The sequence below is a fragment of the Schistocerca piceifrons genome, chromosome 3, assembly GCF_021461385.2.
Source record: "Schistocerca piceifrons isolate TAMUIC-IGC-003096 chromosome 3, iqSchPice1.1, whole genome shotgun sequence".
NCBI classification, from domain to species: domain Eukaryota; kingdom Metazoa; phylum Arthropoda; class Insecta; order Orthoptera; family Acrididae; genus Schistocerca; species Schistocerca piceifrons.
The window spans coordinates 777544101-777566923 of NC_060140.1; the positions used below are offsets into that span (position 1 = coordinate 777544101).

General features: G+C 40.1%; 1 protein-coding gene across 1 annotated transcript in view; it reads left to right on the forward strand.

Moving 5' to 3' along the window:
- Positions 1–22823, forward strand: part of LOC124789054 (sialin-like) — a 178683-nt gene that overhangs the window by 13919 nt on the left and 141941 nt on the right. The window contains exon 2 of the mRNA XM_047256345.1: positions 534–751. Coding sequence (XP_047112301.1) covers positions 534–751 — 218 coding nt within the window. The remainder of the gene's footprint in view (positions 1–533; positions 752–22823) is intronic.

Below are 22823 nucleotides of genomic sequence, written 5' to 3' on the forward strand. Positions count from 1 at the left end.
CAGATACAGGTCAGTCGGGCAGTTGTGTGCTATGAGGGACATTCGCATGGACTTCCTTGGTGCCTGTGGTAGTGGTCGAAGGCACCTTGGCAGCTGGGGACTACGCAAACATGACTGCCGATCACTTGCATCCCTTCGTGCTTGACGTCTTCCCCGACGACGATGGCAATTTCCAGCAGTGTAACTGAACGTGTCACAAGACCGGAATCGTGCTACTGTGGTTTTAGGAGTATGATAGCTCACGATGTCTTGGCCACCAAATTCGCCTACTGTGAACACGGTGGCATATATATCGGGGACGTCAGCTTCGTGCCGCAAACCACTGGCCTGTCAGTTAAAGGAATTGCGTGACCCGGCTGCTACATACTTCGGAAATCTACCAAGGGCTTGTCGATTCAATGCCCCACAAAATCGATGCTGTATTGCGTTCCACAGGTGAAATAATACGCTGTTAAGCAGGTGGCCATAGAGTTGTAGTTAATCGATGAATATTTCTAGTCCGATATGTCCAATGGAAGTATATCTGTGTGCAGGCCTGTGGAAGAGCCGCTATACGCTGGCGCTTCTGTGCATGCTGGGACTTGCTGTAAAATACGCGATACGCGTCAACATCTCCGTGGCCATTGTGGACATGGTCAACCAGACGGCCCTCCTAGAAAGCGGCGGCAGCGGCAACGACAGCGACTACGTGGCTGGCGACCCACTCGCGTGTCCTGGAGAGCTGGCTGCGGAGGGCGTTGACTCACGCAAGGTGAGTTCCACAGGCCGTCAGAGTCAAGAATCGCCGTTGTCGTCAGCAGAGCCGATGAGATTTTAACGTTTTAGCTTCAGACATGTGTCTATCCTTTTGTTTGTAGTCCAGTGTGTTCATAAATAAGTTTTACCAGTTTAGAATTTAGTTACGCTAGATAATAAGGACTGAAAAGCTTTCTACTTAATTTCCTCATTCAGAGAAGTTAACGTGACTGCCTTTAGTGGCGCGGAAAGTGCGCAGTCTGCATTCGGTTTCTTTCCTCGAGCCATCAAGGATTTCCGTTGGGAGATTGTGGTGACCACCGAGTCGAAGCATCTCGTCCAGCCCACCTACTCGGAAACTCTGCACCCAGAAATTGTATGTTTGGGGGCCATTGAGGTTGCTTCAGATTCCAGATGGTCCGGTAGTGTGACTAAAACTTTTGTAACATGGATAAAATCTTCTGGGTTTTCAAGCCGAGTCAATCTGAATAAAAATCTCGAGCTTTCGTTGTCTGTCTCCGCCATCGTCGTGAATAAAACCACTAACTGCTGGTGCTAGCACGGTTTCCCGCTTACACACGGTGGTCCATTGATCGTGGCCGGGCCAAATATCTCACGAAATAAGCGTCAAAGGAAAAAAACTACAAAGAACGAAACTTGTCTACCTCGAAGGGGGAAACCAGACGGAGATATGGTTGGCCGGCTAGATGGCGCTGCCATAGGTCAAACGGATATCAACTGCATTTTTAAAAAATAGTAACCCCCATTTTTATTACATATTCGTGTAGTACGTAAAGAAATACGAATGTTTTAGTTGGACCACTTTTTTCTCTTTGTGATAGATGGCGCTGTAATAGTCACAAACGTATGGCTCACAATTTTAGACGAACAGTTGGTAACAGGTAGGTTTTTTAAATTAAAATACAGAAAGTAGGTACGTTTGAACATTTTATTTCAGTTGTTACAATGTGATACATGTACCTTTGTGAACTTATCATTTCTGAGAACGCATGCTGTTACGGCATGATTACCTGTAAGTACCACATTAATGCAATAAATGCTCAAAATGATGTCCGTCAACCTCAATGCATTTGGCAATACGTGTAACGACATTCCTCTCAACAGCTAGTAGTTTGCCATCCGTAATGTTATGATTATGTTGTGCTCTGTGCAAAATTCGACCAGGCGGCTTCCTCTTTCATTTCTGTCCCCCAATCCATATTCACCTACTATGTTTCCCCCCCCGTGAACCATGGACCTTGCCGTTGGTGGGGAGGCTTGCGTGCCTCAGCGATACAGATAGCCATACCGTAGGCGCAACCACAACGGAGGGGTATCTGTTGAGAGGCCAGACAAACGTGTGGTTCCTGAAGAGGGGCAGCAGCCTTTTCAGTAGTTGCAAGGGCAACAGTCTGGATGATTGACTGATCTGGCCTTGTAACAATAACCAAAACGGCCTTGCTGTGCTGGTACTGCGAACGGCTGAAAGCAAGGGGAAACTACAGCCGTAATTTTTCCCGAGGGCATGCAGCTTTACTGTATGATTACATGATGATGGCGTCCTCTTGGGTAAAATATTCCGGAGGTAAAATAGTCCCCCATTCGGATCTCCGGGCGGGGACTACTCAAGAGGATGTCGTTATCAGGAGAAAGAAAACTGGCGTTCTACGGATCGGAGCGTGGAATGTCAGATCCCTTAATCGGGCAGGTAGGTTAGAAAATTTAAAAAGGGAAATGGATAGGTTGAAGTTAGATATAGTGGGAATTAGTGAAGTTCGGTGGCAGGAGGAACAAGACTTCTGGTCAGGTGACTACAGGGTTATAAACACAAAATCAAATAGGGGTAATGCAGGAGTAGGTTTAATAATGAATAGGAAAATAGGAATGCGGCTAAGCTACTACAAACAGCATAGTGAACGCATTATTGTGGCCAAGATAGATACGAAGCCCACGCCTACTACAGTAGTACAAGTTTATATGCCAACTAGCTCTGCAGATGACGAAGAAATTGAAGAAATGTATGATGAAATAAAAGAAATTATTCAGATTGTGAAGGGAGACGAAAATTTAATAGTCATGGGTGACTGGAATTCGAGTGTAGGAAAAGGGAGAGAAGGAAACATAGTAGGTGAATATGGATTGGGGGACAGAAATGAAAGAGGAAGCCGCCTGGTCGAATTTTGCACAGAGCACAACATAATCATAACTAACACTTGGTTTAAGAATCATGAAAGAAGGTTGTATGCATGGAAGAACCCTGGAGATACTAAAAGGTATCAGATAGATTATATAATGGTAAGACAGAGATTTAGGAACCAGGTTTTAAATTGTAAGACATTTCCAGGGGCAGATGTGGACTCTGACCACAATCTATTGGTTATGACCTGTAGATTAAAACTGAAGAAACTGCAAAAAGGTGGGAATTTAAGGAGATGGGACCTGGATAAACTAAAAGAACCAGAGGTTGTACAGAGATTCAGGGAGAGCATAAGGGAGCAATTGACAGGAATGGGGGAAATAAATACAGTAGAAGAAGAATGGGTAGCTTTGAGGGATGAAGTAGTGAAGGCAGCAGAGGATCAAGTAGGTAAAAACACGAGGGCTAGTAGAAATCCTTGGGTAACAGAAGAAATATCGAATTTAATTGATGAAAGGAGAAAATATAAAAATGCAGTAAGTGAAACAGGCAAAAAGGAATACAAACGTCTCAAAAATGAGATCGACAGGAAGTGCAAAATGGCTAAGCAGGGATGGCTAGAGGACAAATGTAAGGATGTAGAGGCCTATCTCATTAGGGGTAAGATAGATACCGCCTACAGAAAAATTAAAGAGACCTTTGGAGATAAGAGAACGACTTGTATGAATATCAAGAGCTCAGATGGAAACCCAGTTCTAAGCAAAGAAGGGAAAGCAGAAAGGTGGAAGGAGTATATAGAGGGTCTATACGAGGGCGATGTACTTGAGGACAATATTATGGAAATGGAAGAGGATGTATATGAAGATGAAATGGGAGATATGATACTGCGTGAAGAGTTTGACAGAGCACTGAAAGACCTGAGTCGAAACAAGGCCCCCGGAGTAGACAATATTCCATTGGAACTACTGACGGCCGTGGGAGAGCCAGTCCTGACAAAACTCTACCATCTGGTGAGCAAGATGTATGAAACAGGCGAAATACCCTCAGACTTCAAGAAGAATATAATAATTCCAATCCCAAAGAAAGCAGGTGTTGACAGATGTGAAAATTACCGAACTATCAGCTTAATAAGTCACAGCTGCAAAATACTAACGCGAATTCTTTAGAGACGAATGGAAAAACTAGTAGAAGCCAATCTCGGGGAAGATCAGTTTGGATTCCGTAGAAACACTGGAACACGTGAGGCAATACTGACCTTACGACTTATCTTAGAAGAAAGATTAAGGAAAGGCAAAGCATTTGTAGACTTAGAGAAAGCTTTTGACAATGTTGACTGGAATACTCTCTTTCAAATTCTAAAGGTGGCAGGGGTAAAATACAGGGAGCGAAAGGCTATTTACAATTTGTACAGAAACCAGATGGCAGTTATAAGAGTCGAGGGACATGATAGGGAAGCAGTGGTTGGGAAGGGAGTAAGACAGGGTTGTAGCCTCTCCCCGATGTTGTTCAATCTGTATATTGAGCAAGCAGTAAAGGAAACAAAAGAAAAATTCGGAGTAGGTATTAAAATTCATGGAGAAGAAATAAAAACTTTGAGGTTCGCCGATGACATTGTAATTCTGTCAGAGACAGCAAAGGACTTGGAAGAGCAGTTGAATGGAATGGACAGTGTCTTGAAAGGAGGATATAAGATGAACATCAACAAAAGCAAAACAAGGATAATGGAATGTAGTCAAATTAAGTCGGGTGATGCTGAGGGAATTAGATTAGGAAATGAGGCACTTAAAGTAGTAAAGGAGTTTTGCTATTTGGGGAGCAAAATAACTGATGATGGTCGAAGTAGAGAGGATATAAAATGTAGGCTGGCAATGGCAAGGAAAGCGTTTCTGAAGAAGAGAAATTTGTTAACATCGAGTATAGATTTAAGTGTCAGGAAGTCATTTCTGAAAGTATTCGTATGGAGTGTAGCCATGTATGGAAGTGAAACATGGACGATAAATAGTTTGGACAAGAAGAGAATAGAAGCTTTCGAAATGTGGTGCTACAGAAGAATGCTGAAGATTAGATGGGTAGATCACATAACTAATGAGGAAGTATTGAATAGGATTGGGGAGAAGAGAAGTTTGTGGCACAACTTGACCAGAAGAAGGGATCGGTTGGTAGGACATGTTCTGAGGCATCAAGGGATCACCAATTTAGTATTGGAGGGCAGCGTGGAGGGTAAAAATCGTAGAGGGAGACCAAGAGATGAATACACTAAGCAGATTCAGAAGGATGTAGGTTGCAGTAGGTACTGGGAGATGAAAAAGCTTGCACAGGATAGAGTAGCATGGAGAGCTGCATCGAACCAGTCTCAGGACTGAAGACCACAACAACAACAATGTTCGCACATGCATTGATGATGCGCTGACGCATGTTGTTAGGCGTTGTCGGTGGATCACGATAGCAAATATCCTTCAACTTTCCCCACAGAAAGAAATCCGGGGCCGTCAGAACCGGGCCATGGTATGGTGCTTCGACGACCAATCCACCTGTCATGAAATATGCTATTCAATACCGCTTCAACCGCACGCGAGCTATGTGCCGGTCATCCATCATGTTGTAAGTACATCGCCAATCAGTCATGCAGTGAAACATCTTGGAGTAACATAGGTAGGACATGACGTAGGAAATAAGCATACATTGCACCATTTAGATTGCCATCGATAAAATGGGGGCCAATTATCCTTCCTCCCATAATACCGCACCATACATTAACCCGCCAAGGTCGCTGATGTTCCACTTGTCGCAGCCATCGTGGATTTTCCGTTGCCCAATAGTGCATATTACGCCGGTTTACGTTACCGCTGTTGGTGAATGACGCTTGGTCGATAAATAGAACGCGTGCAAAAACCCTGTCATCGTCCCGTAATTTCTCTTCTGCCCAGTGGCAGAACTGTACATGACGTTCAAAGTTATCGCCATGTAAATCCTGGTCGCAATTTATCTGCTACTGATGTTTGGATTAGCTGCGACAGCATCTAAAAGACCTACTTGCGTATCATCATTTGTTGCAGGTCGTGGTTGACGTTTCACATGTGGCTGAACACTTCCTGTTTCCTTAAGTAACGTAACTATCCGGCGAACGGTCCGGACGCTTGGATGATGTCGTCCAGGATACCGAGCGCACTCCCGTTGGGCATTTTGATCACAATAGCCATATATCAACACGATATCGACATTTTCCGCAATTGGTAAACGGTCCATTTTAACACGGGTAATGTATCTGGAAGCAAATACCGTCCGCACTGGCGGAATGTTATGTGATACCACGTACTTATACGTTTTTGACTATTACAGCCCCATCTATCACAAAGCGAAAAATGGGATCCAACTACAACATTCATATTTTTTTTTACGTATTACACGAATATGAAATAAAAATGGGGGTTCCTATTCAAAAAAACGCAGTTGATATCCGTTTGACCTATGGCAGCGCCATCTATCGGGCCAACCATAGCGCTATCTGGCTTCCCCCTTCAAGCTAGACAAGTTTCGTTCTTTGTATTTTTTTCGTTGGACGCTTATTTCGTGAGATATTTGGCACGGTCACGATCAATAGACCACCCTGTGTAGCCAGGATTGCAGCCCTTGGCGCTAGTCAGAGAGGACAGGAACGACGCGTGCGCTAAAGGTGATTTGGGCAGCTCATAGCAGTTCCGACCCGTCGCGGGACCGGACCAAAGAGATATACGGGTCCCGCAACGTATTTATGACGTTACACTAGTCAGCTTGTTCGCTACACTTCATGAACGGGCGGCTTCGTGCAGGCCCCACGACGAGTCAATATTTCATTGAAAAGGTACCCATTAAAGGTCTTAATTTCGTTGTGTGTTTTCGAGAACTTGTATGAATTTAAACTTTTTTTTTTTTTTTGGTCATCAGTCTACTGACTGGTTTGATGCGGCCCGCCACAAATTCCTTTCCTGTGCTAACCTACATCCTCAATTATTTGCTTGACGTATTCCAATCTCTGTCTTCCTCTACAGTTTTTGCCCTCTACAGCTCCCTCTAGTACCATGGAAGTCATTCCCTCATGTCTTAGCAGATGTCCTATCATCCTGTCCCTTCTCCTTATCAGTGTTTTCCACATATTCCTTTCCTCTCCGATTCTGCATAGAACCTCCTCATTCCTTATCTTATCAGTCCACCTAATTTTCAACATTCGTCTATGACACCACATCTCAAATGTTTCGATTCTCTTTTGTTCCAGTTTTCCCACAGTCCATGTTTCATTACCATACAATGCTGTACTCCAGACGTACATTCTCAGAAATTTCTTCCTCAAATTAAGGCCGGTATTTGATATTAGTAGACTTCTCTTGGCCAGAAATGCCTTTTTGCCATAGCGAGTCTGCTTTTGATGTCCTCCTTGCTCCGTCCGTCATAGGTTATTTTACTGCCTAGGTAGCAGAATTCCTTAACTTCATTGACTTCGTGACCATCAATCCTGATGTTAAGTTTCTCGCTGTTCTCATTTCTACTACTTCTCATTACCTTCGTCTTTCTCCGATTTACTCTCAAACGATACTGTGTACTCATTAGACTGTTCATTCCGTTCAGCAGATCATTTAATTCTTCTTCACTTTCACTCAGGATAGCAATGTCATCAGCGAATCGTATCATTGATATCCTTTCACCTTGTATTTTAATTCCACTCCTGAACCTTTCTTTTATTTCCATCATTGCTTCCTCGATGTACAGATTGAAGAGTAGGGGCGAAAGGCTACAGCCTTGTCTTACACCCTTCTTAATACGAGCACTTCGTTCTTGATCATCCACTCTTATTATTCCCTCTTGGTTGTTGTACATATTGTATATGACCCGTCTCTCCCTATAGCTTACCCCTACTTTTTTCAGAATCTCGAACAGCTTGCACCATTTTATATTGTCGAACGCTTTTTCCAGGTCGACAAATCCTATAAAGTGTCTTGATTTTTCTTTAGCCTTGCTTCCATTACTAGCCGTAACGTCAGAATTGTCTCTCTCGTCCCTTTACTTTTCCTAAAGCCAAAGCCGGCCGAAGTGGCCGTGCGGTTAAAGGCGCTGCAGTCTTGAACCATAAGACCGCTATGGTCGCAGGTTCGAATCCTGCCTCGGGCATGGATGTTTGTGATGTCCTTAGGTTAGTTAGGTTTAACTAGTTCTAAGTTCTAGGGGACTAATGACCTCAGCAGTTGAATCCCATAGTGCTCAGAGCCATTTGAACCATTTGAACCTAAAGCCAAATTGATCGTCACCTAGCGCATTCTCAATTTTCTTTTCCATTCTTCTGTATATTATTCTTGTAAGCAGCTTCGATGCAGTCAAGAATTATTATTAAACTCGTGTGAAATACTTACTCGCCTCCCGCCGGAGATGGTTGCTGGCACTCGTAAGACCTGCATTGTCACGTACGCGTCACAGCCTGTCTTAACTTTATGCTCGTTGCCCCAGAGTATGGCAGGAAAGCAGCCTGTTTGGCCTCTTCTGCCGATTCAAAAGGTATCTTTCTTCGGTAGCACCAGCGCGGGATTAGCCGAGCGGTCATGGACTGTGCGGCTGGTCCCGGCGGAGGTTCGAGTCCTCCCTTGGGCATGGGTGTGTGTGTTTGTCCTTAGGATAACTTAGGTTAAGTAGTGTGTAAGATTAGGGACTGATGACCTTAGCAGTTAAGTCCCATAAGATTTTGACACACTTTTTTTTCGGTAGCACCTGAAATCTTGCTATAACCATTCTCTCTGAACACGTGTCTCAAGTGCTGCAGTTCAGACTGTAGATGATCTTCGTCACAAATAATTTTCTTTCTGTGTACTAACGTGTTCAGGACCGCTTTCTTGTGGGTGGTGAAAACTATTGCCGTTCAGTTCTGTCAGCTGCAGCAGTTCTCGTAACCTCCCCAGAGAAATTTGAAAAGACAATAAATAACTGAATGTTAATCGGAATAGAACCAAATGTAACCTCCCAGCAAATAAAATAATTTATTGACAATGACAATTAAATGAGAAATAGCAATCTGAGCCAAATGTAAGCTGCCCACAAAATGTAAGACAATTCAATGATAATGAAATATCAGTGACAATGAAAACGCAAATAGACCGAAATGTCGATCTTAGGCCCTGTGCAACTTTGAATTTAAGTGAAACTTTTCTTTAAGGAAATGCATGGGAAACTTTCTTTCAATTCAAATGATTGTTTTCTTAAAAAATTGCTTTGAAAACAAAATTATTATTGGGGCGATTCTTGAACAAATTAATTACTGTTAAGATACATTACGTTATCAGATGAGCGCAATGCTGCTTCATTACCTTATTTAAAAAATATACCTCGTCCCGAATCTTGACCAGAGGCCCATGTCGACGCCCGCCGACTCCTCACACACAACTCCGACTGTCTCACGCGTGCTACTACATGCTCTCGCGAGTCGCTACGTACAACTACTCTCTTGCAACTGCAACTACCGACTCCCTACATGCAACTGAACCCTCTCGCAACTCGACCGCAACTGCTCTGAACTCTCGCGCGGTCAAGCGCAGACTAGCAACGATAAATAACTCTCTGGTCAGAGATTCTGTCATGCCTCGCCATCGCTGCTACTGAATACACTGAATACATACATGTTTCATAACCCTCCACTGGGGGGGCAAAAATTTGGCAGCGATGGTGAGTCATTTGGACTTGCCATGAGCAACAAATTTTTTCTTAATTAATTAACTTTTACAATTTATAGAATATTCAGATGTAGTACATGAATTAAATGTCGTGCACATGCACCGAGTACAAAACATATCAGGCAAAGACAAAATATATACAAAACATATTCACAATTGGCAAAAGTACACACGCACAGTAGTACAGAACATATCAGAAAACCACAAAATGTATACGTAATGAGTACAAATGGCATAAAGTGCACACGCACTGTAAAACTCTCTAATATTTTTACGACAAATAAACCCAATGAGTACAAATCATATTAACAAATGACAAAAGTGCACACGCACTGTAATGCTATCTAGTATTTTTCTACAACAAACAAACGAATCAAGGAGTGTAATAAAGTACACATGCACTATAGAAGTCTTTAGTAATTTCAGGATAACTGATCTTATTAACAAATGAAAGGAATTGCATACGCACTGTATATGACTTTTTCATTTTACAAGAATTAGGGAAGGAATAGGAAGGATTGCGTCATGGTTGTAGCACTTAGGTTGCACGCAGCTGCACTGAAAGTCCATATCTTTCCACAGAAATACAACACCAAGTGAGACAATTTGCAGTTCTTTTCCCAGAAGTATTTATCAGCGTATCCAAGACACTGAAATATCGTAGTAATATTCCCTGTTATCGTTTTTTATCATTTTTGCAGTATATCAGGTACACCAAACAGTGGCACCATAATAACGTCTTCATCACTCACGGTGGTGGACAGCATGTCGTGTCAACACCACGCTCTTACAAGGCACACCAACGTAGAATTAGTGCAAAAAGCAAATATAGTACTCCATGATCACGAGGATGGACAGGACAAATGGATATTGCAGTAATTCAGGGTAGTTAGCTCAGAAGGTGAAGGACATTAAGTCACATAGTAGTCTTCATTGAGAATTACATTAGTAGTATGCGGCATTCATAGCCCAGTTATTGAACATTTCTGTACCATGTATTTAGTATTACAGAATAATGTTCATAAAATTAACTGAATATACCAATTATTGGCATCATGGGTAATCGTATTACAATAAACAGTGGCAGTCCTTGGCCAGTTACAAAGCATATTTAGTATGACAGAATAATGTTCATAAAATTAACTGATTATAGTGAACATTGGCACTTATTGGCCAATTATAAACCATCAGAAGTCATCATTGAAAAGGAGAGTCAATTATTGGCATAGCATTAACATAATTCATTGAGTTATACTAATTATTGGCACTCATTGGCCAGTTACAAAACATCAAAAGTCATCATTGAAAACAGGAGCTAATGAATGGCATAGTATTTACATAATTCATTTAGTTATACTAATTATTGGCACTCATTTGCCAGTTACAAAACATCAAAAGTCATCATTGAAAACAGGAGCTAATTAATGGCATAGTATTAACATAATTCATTTAGTTACACTAATTATTGGCACTCAGTGGCCAGTTACAAAACATCAAAAGTCATCATTGAAAACAGGAGCTAATGGATGGCATAGTATTAACATAATTCATTTAGCTATACTAATTATTGGCACTCAGTGGCCAGTTACAAAACATCAAAAGTCATCATTGAAAACAGGAGCTAATGAGTGGCATAGTATTAACATACGTTCTGTTAGTTACACTAATTATTGGCACTCAGTGGCCAGTTACAAAACATCAAAAGTCATCATTGAAAACAGGAGCTAATGAATGGCATAGTATTAACATAATTCATTTAGTTGCACTAATTATTGGCACTCAGTGGCCAGCAAGTATTGAATAGTACAAAACATTGTTCATCATTCAGTATTATTCAGAACACTCTTAAATGGGTAGCATTATTTGGAACTGGTGATACATTTTTTTTTTTGCTAGCAATGCATTGCTTTGGGTAATTATAAGGGAAAGCAAGAAGAGAAAAAGAAAAAAAAATTGCTTCTGGGTTGTTCCTGTAAATGAAAAATGTGTAACGTCATTCGTCATGAGTCAGCTGTAGCAAGGGTGTCACACAACTGGGTAAAAAAAAAATACAAGTACTAGTATAGGTTTAATAAGTAACAAGTTTAGTAAGTACCATGAAAGGCTTCTCCTGGAAAAAATACAAAATGGATTATTGAACTGAAAGAAGAAACGCATACTATGCTGAAAAGTAGTGAACTTCGAATTAACAGGTAGTGTATAAAAATGTGTTCCATAGCTGTCCTTTCCAAAACCTTCAGTAATTATAGTATGCAATGTAACACCTGCTGTCAAAGCAAACTGCAACAAATACTTAAATAACTACAGAGCATAAGTACATAAACTTCAACATCATCCTCATCTGTAAAGAAAAAAACTTCATTATCCATCACTTCATTATCCATATTGTCATAACTCCATTATTATCATCACCTGTAAAGAAAAACTTCATTATTCATAGTAACATATTCTTCATCATTACTCTTCATCAGCATTCATTATCATCTGTAAAAAATCACTTCATTACTCATTACACAACTATTCCTTATCTCTAGCATATTTCATCACTAAAACTAAGATGTGTAGTTCTGTCTGACAGCTTGCATCAATCGCCTTGTATTCTGAAAGAAAAAATTAGTTAAGACTGCTATTCTACGATGTATAGTATATTCTTGTTAATGCTTGTTAATTCTGATCCATTTACTCTTCCTCACGAGGTTTGCATCTTCTTTCGATCATTCCGCAGTTGAAATTCCCATTTCTGTTTAATTTATTTCCTTTACACGTTATTTCTTTCTGAAAATGCTGAACAAAGATTAATGTCTTGCATTTACATCATATACTCACTAAATAATGACTGGTTTATGGTGACATAATTAAGCATACAGCATAACATGACAGAAAACGTAAAATGTCAAAAGCATAGACACTGTTCAAAGGCAAAAATGTACACAGAATATCACAATGCAGCAGCAAAAAAAAAAAAAAAAAAAAAAAAAAAAAAAAAAAAAAAAAAAAAAAAAAAAAAAAAATTGTAAAACAGTCACGATATTGAGATATCATAAGGCAAAAATGTTAAAGTCAACTGGTGTTTGCTATGTCTTAACCACTTCATATTGCATACAAACAAAACATGAAACAATCGTATATACATAAGAAAGACAAGATGTGACGTTCGTTGTGTTCAGCTTGTATGTAGTGTAGTTAATAGAGGCGAGAATTAAAGACTTTAATGGAGAGAGAATTTGATAAAATTAATACGTCACTACATAGAATTGCATAATTATTCATAAAATACGTAAGTTTGTCTGGAAAAATATGCACGGTCTGATGTGCAACGACAAGAAAAGCGACCTGCTAACCTTACCTTGCCGGGCACTTGCCAAGAAAAAATACGATAGTCATCAATAATTAGTCACATAAATATAATTGCATAAGTGATCATAAAATGTGTAAGTTCATCTGGAAAATATGCACGGTCTGATGTGTAACGACAAGAAGGGCGACCTGCTAACTTTCCCTTGCCGGGCACTTGCCAAGAAAAAATACGATAGTCATCAATAATTAATCACGTGAATATCATTGTATAAGTGGTCATAAGTGGCATCATAGCACGTTAAATCATAAAGTGGTTTCATTCAATAAAGGGTTTAATGTTCGACACATGGTGGCTGCCCTTACTTTTCCTGGTTCTCAAAGTTTCGACGTGTACAACATTGGGGTGAGGAATGCAGCGAATCCGATATGGACCTGCGTATAGAAGTTCAAATTTACTGCACTTACCTTTTATTCTGCTGGATAAATAGTGTGTACGTAGTAATATCTTCTGTCCAATGTGAAAGTCACGGCGTGTACAAACCTGTTTTTGCTGTCTTCTTCGGCGCTCTGCGGCACGTTTGATGTTGTTTAGCGCAATGTTAATTATTTCGTGGTGTCGTAATCGACGAGATGTAGGAAAGTTTACTAATTCTTTAATTTTGTTAGGTGGTTCAGCATTTTTCAGTATAACAGACAGAGTTAGCATAGTAGATTCATTTGGTATGGAATTAATTACATCCTGGAATGAGAGTATGTGTATGTCCCAATCAATATGTCTTTTGTGGCAATATATTCTACACAGTTTACCAATTTCTTTCATTAATCGTTCACAAGGGTTCGAAGAAGCATGGTACCTGGATATATAGATCGGGGAAATGTTTCTAGCTCGTAACATGCGTGTCCATATAGCAGAACGAAATTGTGGTCCATTGTCAGAAATTACTTTCAACACATGCCCTACATGAAATAGAAAATGTTTTAGCAGTAGCTTTGCGTAACGGAGTGAAAGTAACAAATTTTGAAGTGAGTTCAACAGCGACAAAGATGTAGCAAAAACCTCTGTTAGTTCTCGGAATTGGACCAAAAATGTCTACTGCGGCCATATGTCTTAATTTAACTGGTATAATGGGATATAATGGAGGAATATGTGAAGTGGTGTCTGACTTAGCTTTCTGGCAAATGTTACATGACGCTAAAACTCGTCGCATACGTTTTTCCATGTTGGTAAAATAACAGTTCTGTCTCAGTATAAGAAAACATTTTCTGGCTCCGTAATGTGCATAACTTAAATGAGTATACCATATTAATTTGTCAACCAGTTCGTCAGGAATACATAATAACCAATTGTTGCTGTCAGGATGAGAGCGGCGAAATATAATGTCATTGCGTACAGTGCAGTGGTTTCTAATCGTAACATTATTCCTATCTTGCCAGAGGTGTTTAATTTCTTTCCACACATTGTCTTTACTTTGCTCTTGTGCTATGTCCTGTAATGACGACGAAATAAAATTTTCAAATGCAACTTGCTGAATGTACATGACACTGAAATTTGCTTTGCAGAAATTGGTTGCTACGTCTTGCTGATTGTTGCTGAGAGAACGCGATAGTGCGTCTGCTATAACTTTTTGTGTGCCGGGAATGTGAACTATTGTAAAATTAAATTCCTGTAAATAAAGCTTCCATCTGCTTAATCTGTCGTGAGTGAATTTAGCCGAAAGTAAGAATTGTATAGCTCTGTGATCTGTGTAAACGGTGGTATGTCTGCCATAAAGAAAGTGCCGAAATCTCGTAAAAGCCCATACAACACATAATGTTTCCAATTCTGTAACGGAATAATTTCGTTCAACAGGTGACAGAATGCGACTTGCAAATGCGATGTTTTTAATTTCTGTAGAGCCATCTTCCTCAATTTCCTGAAAAGTATGTACGCCTAAAGCGGTGTTAGAACTGTCGGTGGCAATGGAAAAATTTCTGGTAAGATCTGGGTGCGATAAAAGTGGTGGATTTAACAAAGCATGTTTCAGGTTCATAAATTCAGAATGTGCTTGCTTATCCCAAGACCAAATAGTGTTTTTACCTGTTAATTGGCATAATCTAGGTGTGTCTAAGGCAGAGTAATGAATAAATTTACGAAAAAAGTTAATTAAGCCCAAAAAACTGCGTAATTGTTTCTTTGTCGTAGGAACAGTAATGTCACGTAGAGCTTGAAGTTTTTCCGGATCAGGCGCAATGCCTTCTGTTGAAATTACGTGTCCAAGAAATTTTATAGAAGTTTTGCCAAAGTGCGATTTGCTGAGATTAACTGTGAGTCCTTGTGCATGAAAAATTTGCAACAGTTGTTCTAGAATCAGATTGTGTTCAGTCCAGTTAGCTTCTGCAATAAGAATGTCGTCTACGTACGTCGTGATTCTGTCTTTAAGTTCTGTCGGAAGTATTGTGTTCAAACCGCGAATAAAACCTGCTGAAGAAATAGTTAATCCGAATGGTAATTTACAAAATTGATAACAGTCACCAAAACAGAGAAAAGCTGTGTACTTTCTGCAATTCGGATGAAGTTGAATTTGCCAAAATCCCGATTTCAAATCTAGTGTGGAATAAATAGCTGTACCGCAAAATTTCTGTAGAAGTTCCTCTAATGTCTGTGGTCGATCTGTTTCATTAATAATTATGTCATTGATGGGACGTGAATCAAGCACGAGGCGAAGTGAGCCATCCTTTTTCTTAACAATATGTAGCGGGTTTATGTACGGACTAACTGCTGGTTCAATAATTCCTTGGTCAAGCATATCCTGCAATTCTTTCTTAACTTGTTCTCTATGGATATACGGAATGGGATAATGCTTTGCTTTAAATGTATCGTGCTGTTTGACTTGAAATTCATACATAAATCCGGACATAGTACCAGGAATGTTGTCGAAAACTGGAGCTTGCTGTAAAAGAATTTTGTGTAGTTGCGTGCGTTCGTCGTCTGTATTTGCACTGCTTTGTTTAACTTTATCGGAAATCATTTGCATTACGTCGTAGTCAGCTTCGTCTGGAGTATTATAGTTATGTACGTACGTATCCGTGAACAATGTGGAATTACAGTCTATGTTACGTGTTGCGGAAATGACCTCTGTGCGGTTAATTGTTTGCTCTTCTGCAGATAATGAGTGCTGAAATTCTAAAGCCAATTGTACATTTTCGTCCTTCAACATTAAATAGGAATTCTGAAAATCAATAACTGCGTCGTGTTGTACGAGAAAATTAGTACCTAAAATAACGTCTGTTGTCAATTAAGGAACAATCCAAAAATTTGAGTGAAATGTATGACCTGCAATACAAAATGATAAATGTGTCTGTAATTTAACGTCTACTCCTTTACTCGATACTGCTCCTTTCACTTTCGTTTTGCCTAATGGTAATGTGGGATAGGTATTCTCTTTGTTGCACTCGTTGAAAGTCTCCTCATTTATAACTGACATAGGTGATCCGGAATCGATTACTGCTGAAAATTTCGATGAACCTATTTTAATTTCGATGACAGGATGTGAAATGATTTTCTGAACAACTGGTCTTTCTTGCAAAAGAGTGTCTCGGATGTCGTTGAAAGTAATAACATTTTCGTGAATAACATTCTGTGTATCTGAAGTATTGCTTACGTTGCTGTAAGACGCAACCTGTACAGTCTCTAGTCAGATTCTATCTGACGTGTTATTATTACCTGGAGGATGTTGTGGCATTTCTACTATTTGAACTGTTCTATTACTTCTTCCAGACGTATTACGCTCTGGATGATACCTACTATCTGGTTCATTCACTAGAATATGTTGTTGCTGATCACTTTGCTGCTGGTACGACCGACTGTTATTAAACGTACGCTGAAAATTGTCCTCATTATTTTTGCGTCTGTAGTAATAGTCATTCCTATACGGTGCATTGCGATAGGAATTGGAAATACTGTGTTTTCTGTACGTAGTTGTTCCTTTGCTGCCGTGCGTTACTATTTGTTGTACGAGGGACTATACGTTCACGCGGCGAAACATTAAAGTTAGGTTGACCTTGTAGACTGCATTGTTGGTTAGGTATGCTAAGCAGCTGACTTTCATGCTGTTGTGGAGAAAAATGTCTATTGTTATAAAAATGCGTTCGCTGTTGCTGAAAATTTTGACGATTGCTGTAAATGCTATACATACTGATGATTACAATTTTATCTGATATTAAAATTACGGCGCTAGTTCTGGAGTGCCTAATGAAAATTGTCACTTTCGGTAAAAAAAATTTGTCACATCGGGTGTTCATTAGTCATTTTTCTTAATTCTAGGTAGAGCAATAGTTAAAGAGCTGTGTTGATAGATGTAAAGGATAGTAGAAGAGAAGGCAGCAGTGCAGAAAACTAAAGATGAAACAGCACTACTACAGGTCGGGGCCCTATGCACGCTACGGCACATATTCATTAAAGCGTAATGAATCCCCTGAGGTCTATTACGCACTGCAAATAAGTTTTAGCTTTTGCGTTACAGGCAATGGTGGTAAAATTTCAAAAGCAAGTTGTTGTATCCATGCTAATTCCAGTTTCTGCATTATAGGCAATAGCGGTGAAAATAAAATGGCAAATTGTCATATCGAGTTCAAAGCTAGTTTCTGAAATACAGGTAATAGCGGTGAAAGTACAAAAATAAATTGTTGTATACAGTTCAAAGCGTGTACCTGTGTTCTGTCATTTTTAAACATTTTAAATTTTCTCACTGATAGAAAATGTTTGTAATCGAAATTATCGTCTCTGTATGACGGAACAGGTTCTGTATTGTAAGAGAATCTATTTGTTTGTGTCTGTTCTGAATCTAAATCCCGTACTCTCTGTAGATTACCCAAATTATACGCGCTGCGTGAGTCTGACAAATGTTCGCAAAGTGGCGGCTGCTGTGATGTGTTGAACCCAGAAACATTTTTTATCTCTGTTACCTCTTGCTGTAAACGTGACAATTTTCTATGCAACGTGTTATTAGACGAATCGATCTCATTAATTGTCTGCTGTAAATTTTGAAATTCAGGTGTTTGGTTAAATGAAACGGGTGAAGTATCGTCTGATTTATTGTCATTAGTACTTTCGATAACATCAATATGACTGGCCAATTTATCACATTTTTCAGTCAGTATTTTTACCTGATCATCGGTTTTAGTGTCAGAGGCATTAATCTGTTTTTGCAATTTACGTGTAGTTTCGTTCAGTTTTTTAACATCAGCTTTGACGACGTCGGAATCCTGTGTTAGTTCTAATTGTTCGAGTCTCTCGGTCACTGTTTGAAAATCTGTTGTGTATCCATCAATATGACTGGCCAATTTATCACATTTTTCAGTCAGTATTTTTACCTGATCATCGGTTTTTCGATTTAAGATCCGAAATTTCGTCACGTAATTCTGTGTTCGACTGTTTGATGGTATTAATTTCGTCGGACAATGTAGCAATATTGTTGTCTACATACATTTTGCCTTCGCAAACATTTTACGTTTGTCTTCTTGTCTCTGAGCAGTGATTATTTCCATGACTTGACGTTTGACTTTATTTTGATCCTGAATAAATTTGCGGAAACGCGTATCGCTGTTTTGTATGTGAAGATTAAAGCGTTCGTCAATTTGAGTGTTCTGTTGTTCGAATTTCGCGTCTATCTTAGCATCCATTGTCCGCGAAAGTTCTGCTGTCATTGCTTTAAACTCGTCGCGTAATTGTGTAGCTTTTTCAGAGCATTGTTTAGCGACACCGCTAATTTCGTCTCTAAGTGTTTCTGTTGCAGCTGTTTGCATTTCCCTTAATTCCTGAGCAACAGACCTAATTTCTTCGCTACTTTTTCTTGAACAAGCCTCAATTTCCTCGCGCAACTGTTCCTTAGTATCATGACATTGCGCAGCAACGTCTCTAATTTGTTCACTAAGCTGTCTGGAATTGTTGTCTAATTTTTCAATTAACTGTCTGGAATTGTTGTCTAATTTTTCATTTAACTGTCTGGAATTGTTGTCTAATTTTTCATTTAAGTGTTGTTTGAGATTTTCGTTATCTTGTTTGTTCTGTTCTCTAAGTTGTTTGAAATCTTCACTAAATTGTTGTTTGAGATCTTCTTTAAATTGTTTGTTTTCTTCACTATTTTGTTTGTGTGATTCAAGAATTTGTAGCAATAATGCCGTCGTTTGATCCAAGCCAAAATTAGCATTTCTATTCTCAGTGCTGTTTAATGGTGGATCTGGAATTGTCACACTTTCTGTAACCATTTGGTTATTCTGTGATTTACAAAAAGGTTTGCCAGTCGAATGTACACTGTCAGTCACTATTTCGGAATTAAATAAATCCGTCATACTTTCAGTACACTGTCCATTTTCATTAGACAAATTTCTCTGTACGTTACTTGAATTTTCAAAACCAGGTGTATTAGGCTGGGCAGCACTCATTACAATAGGGCGTCCCGCGTCATCAATTGTCGTCAAATTAACAGAGGAGACAATTGAGTTTGTTTGTTCATCAGTAAGATAATAATCATCATTAGCGGTTGGAACGCACTGATTGTCATCATTACACTGTGTATCACAAGTACTATCAGTAAAGTTGTTTATGTCGGTAATTTCGTTCATAATACCTCGCGATACACTATTCACAGTCTTTCGCGGCATTTTTACAATAGTCACAATTATTCACAAAACAAATAAGCACAAATGCAAAAGGCAACAAACACAAATACAACAGAGCAACGAATTGCCGATGATCTGAGGAAAGAAAGTCAAAAAATTAGTAAAAGCGTTGCGCAAAATCCTAATTATATTTAAGCAAAAGATTCTCAACGAAATACGATCCTGGCAGGGTCGCCAAGTGTAAGCTCCCCAGAGAAATTTGAAAAGACAATAATTGAATGTTAATCGGAATAGAACCAAATGTAACCTGCCCACAGAAAAGCTTGGTAATCTTTATTCAAATCTAAATGGACATAGAGCTAAGTGTAACCTCCCCAGAGAAATTTGAAAAGACAATAATTGAATGTTAATCGGAATAGAACCAAATGTAACCTGCCCACAGAAAAGCTTGGTAATCTTTATTCAAATCTAAATGGACATAGAGCTAAGTGTAACCTCCCCAGAGAAATTTGAAAAGACAATAATTGAATGTTAATCGGAATAGAACCAAATGTAACCTGCCCACAGAAAAGCTTGGTAATCTTTATTCAAATCTAAATGGACATAGAGCTAAGTGTAACCTCCCCAGAGAAATTTGAAAAGACAATAATTGAATGTTAATCGGAATAGAACCAAATGTAACCTCCCAGCAAATAAAATAATTTATTGACAATGACAATTAAATGAGAAATAGCAATCTGAGCCAAATGTAAGCTGCCCACAAAATGTAAGACAATTCAATGATAATGAAATATCAGTGACAATGAAAACGCAAATAGACCGAAATGTCGATCTTAGGCCCTGTGCAACTTTGAATTTAAGTGAAACTTTTCTTTAAGGAAATGCATGGGAAACTTTCTTTCAATTCAAATGATTGTTTTCTTAAAAAATTGCTTTGAAAACAAAATTATTATTGGGGCGATTCTTGAACAAATTAATTACTGTTAAGATACATTACGTTATCAGATGAGCGCAATGCTGCTTCATTGCCTTATTTAAAAAATATACCTCGTCCCGAATCTTGACCAGAGGCCCATGTCGACGCCCGCCGACTCCTCACACACAACTCCGACTGTCTCGCGCGTGCTACTACATGCTCTCGCGAGTCGCTACGTACAACTACTCCCTTGCAACTGCAACTACCGACTCCCTACATGCAACTGAACTCTCTCGCAACTCGACCGCAACTGCTCTGAACTCTCGCGCGGTCAAGCGCAGACTAGCAACGATAAATAACTCTCTGGTCAGAGATTCTGTCATGCCTCGCCATCGCTGCTACTGAATACACTGAATACATACGTGTTTCATTCTCTAATGTCGTGTTTAACTACAGCAAAGCGGGAAACTATCTTCTTATCCCGGTAGCGTTGCAAAAATGCTAAAGGGTTCAGCAAATGTGATTTCCGCAGTTTTTTCAGCAGTCTGACGCTACGCATTACATCCTCACCGTAGAGGAAACATATGTGGCTATATAAGCAGAGAGCCGTGCCAACCCTGGCAGTCAGTGGTTAACAACTATGGCGATCGAAAGTTCGAGATTTTTATTCGAACTGACGCGACCTGAAAACCGAGAAGGTTTTATTTAGACATTCCACCACGAAAGACTCCGAGGACACATATTTTGACTTTTTGAAGCGGACACATCACGCCATAGCGAGTCAGCGAAATGGGCGAAAAGGTATGAGCTTGATCATAATGCAAGAAATCTATTCGATTATCATCCAATTTTGTCATCAACAGCGTAGCCATTCTATTGGGGTTTGGTTGGATGAAGCCACGGCAGCGCAACAGTGTGCGAGTTTGTCTAAGACAATGTCTAAGTAATGTAAAAAGTTTGACAGTTTGACTCACGGGTGCACTGACGTGGAGAATGATAGGGCCCATAGAACAGTTGTTGCTCTCTCCAGCAAGGAACTGGACCACGGCTCTGTGGCAGCGTTAGAATACAGGCCTTAATTTTTCACCAGCCCCGCGGCATCTGCCAATTCTGGATATTATAAATAGATTAGAGCAGCACATTTGACAAATCTCGCACGACGAAGTTGAGAACGTCAGACTAACCACCGCCGCCATGTATTGACAAAACCTAAGCCACCGAAATCTAATATTAGCGAGGAGGAACAACGTGGCATAAGCATATTGCATGGGGATGAGGGCTCGGTTGTCTTACCAGCCGACAAAGGAAATGCCACCGTGGTCCTGAACACTGAGGACTACCACCTGAAGGTGCTGAATTTATTAGATGACGCATACTAAAAACTTAGTCGCGATCTGATACGAGACATCGTCTGAAAGACAGGGAAGTTATTAAAGGAAGAGGTGAAGAAATTAATGCCTTGTGTTGCCAGAACTCGCAGGCTTTGTGGATTGCCGAAGATAAATGAGGAAAATGACGTTCTTAGGCTCATTGTTAGTGCAAACAGTTCGCCCGCCTACAGACTGGCAAAACATCTTGCAGTATTATTAGCGCCCAACTGGGACATTGTGAACACCATGCTGTAAACTAGCAGACATTCAATGAAACACTCAGGAAAATAGGCCGAAACCATGTAATAGCTAGTCTGGGAGTTGTGTCACTTTTTAGGAGGGTGCCAGTGCGACATGCTGGATGTTTTGGCCCAACAGTTTCCACCTGGAATCGTCAAGTTGTTCCATCATATTCTGACAACAGCGTACTTCTTGTACCATGCCGAATATTGTGAAATGACAGATGGCGCAGCGATGGAATCACCACTGTCTCCAGCAGTCGAGAATTTCTTCATGGAACCCTTTGAGGAGCAGGCGTTGAACTGTGCGGCGTTCGTCCGCCTTGCTTCCTAAGGTATGTTGATCACACCACCCTGACATGACCTCATAGTGAAAATGCACCGCAACAACTCGTCGATCACATGAATGGCGTCCATCCAAACATTAAATTTACCATGAGATCGAGAAGGATGGCTACCCTTGCAGGACGTTTTAGTTGAGCAGAAGGTAGAACGCCAGATTCGTCATTTAGTGTATAGGAAACCGATGCACAATGATCGGTACTTGAACAGAGATAGTTTTCACCACCATGTACACAGCGGTTCTGAACACGTTGGTAAACAGAACAAAATGATTTCTGACTACGATAACCTACAGTCTGAATTGCAGCACTTGAAACATGCGTTCAGAAAGAATGATTATAGCAAGAGAGACATTGCAAATGATTTCAGGTGCTACCGAAGAAGGACGCCTTGTGAGTTGGCAGAAGAGGTCAAGCTGGCTTCTTTCCTGTCATACTGTGGGGAAACGAGCAGCGAGTTAGGACGTTTGCTCCAGAGACGTGTCTGAGCCCAGTGGGA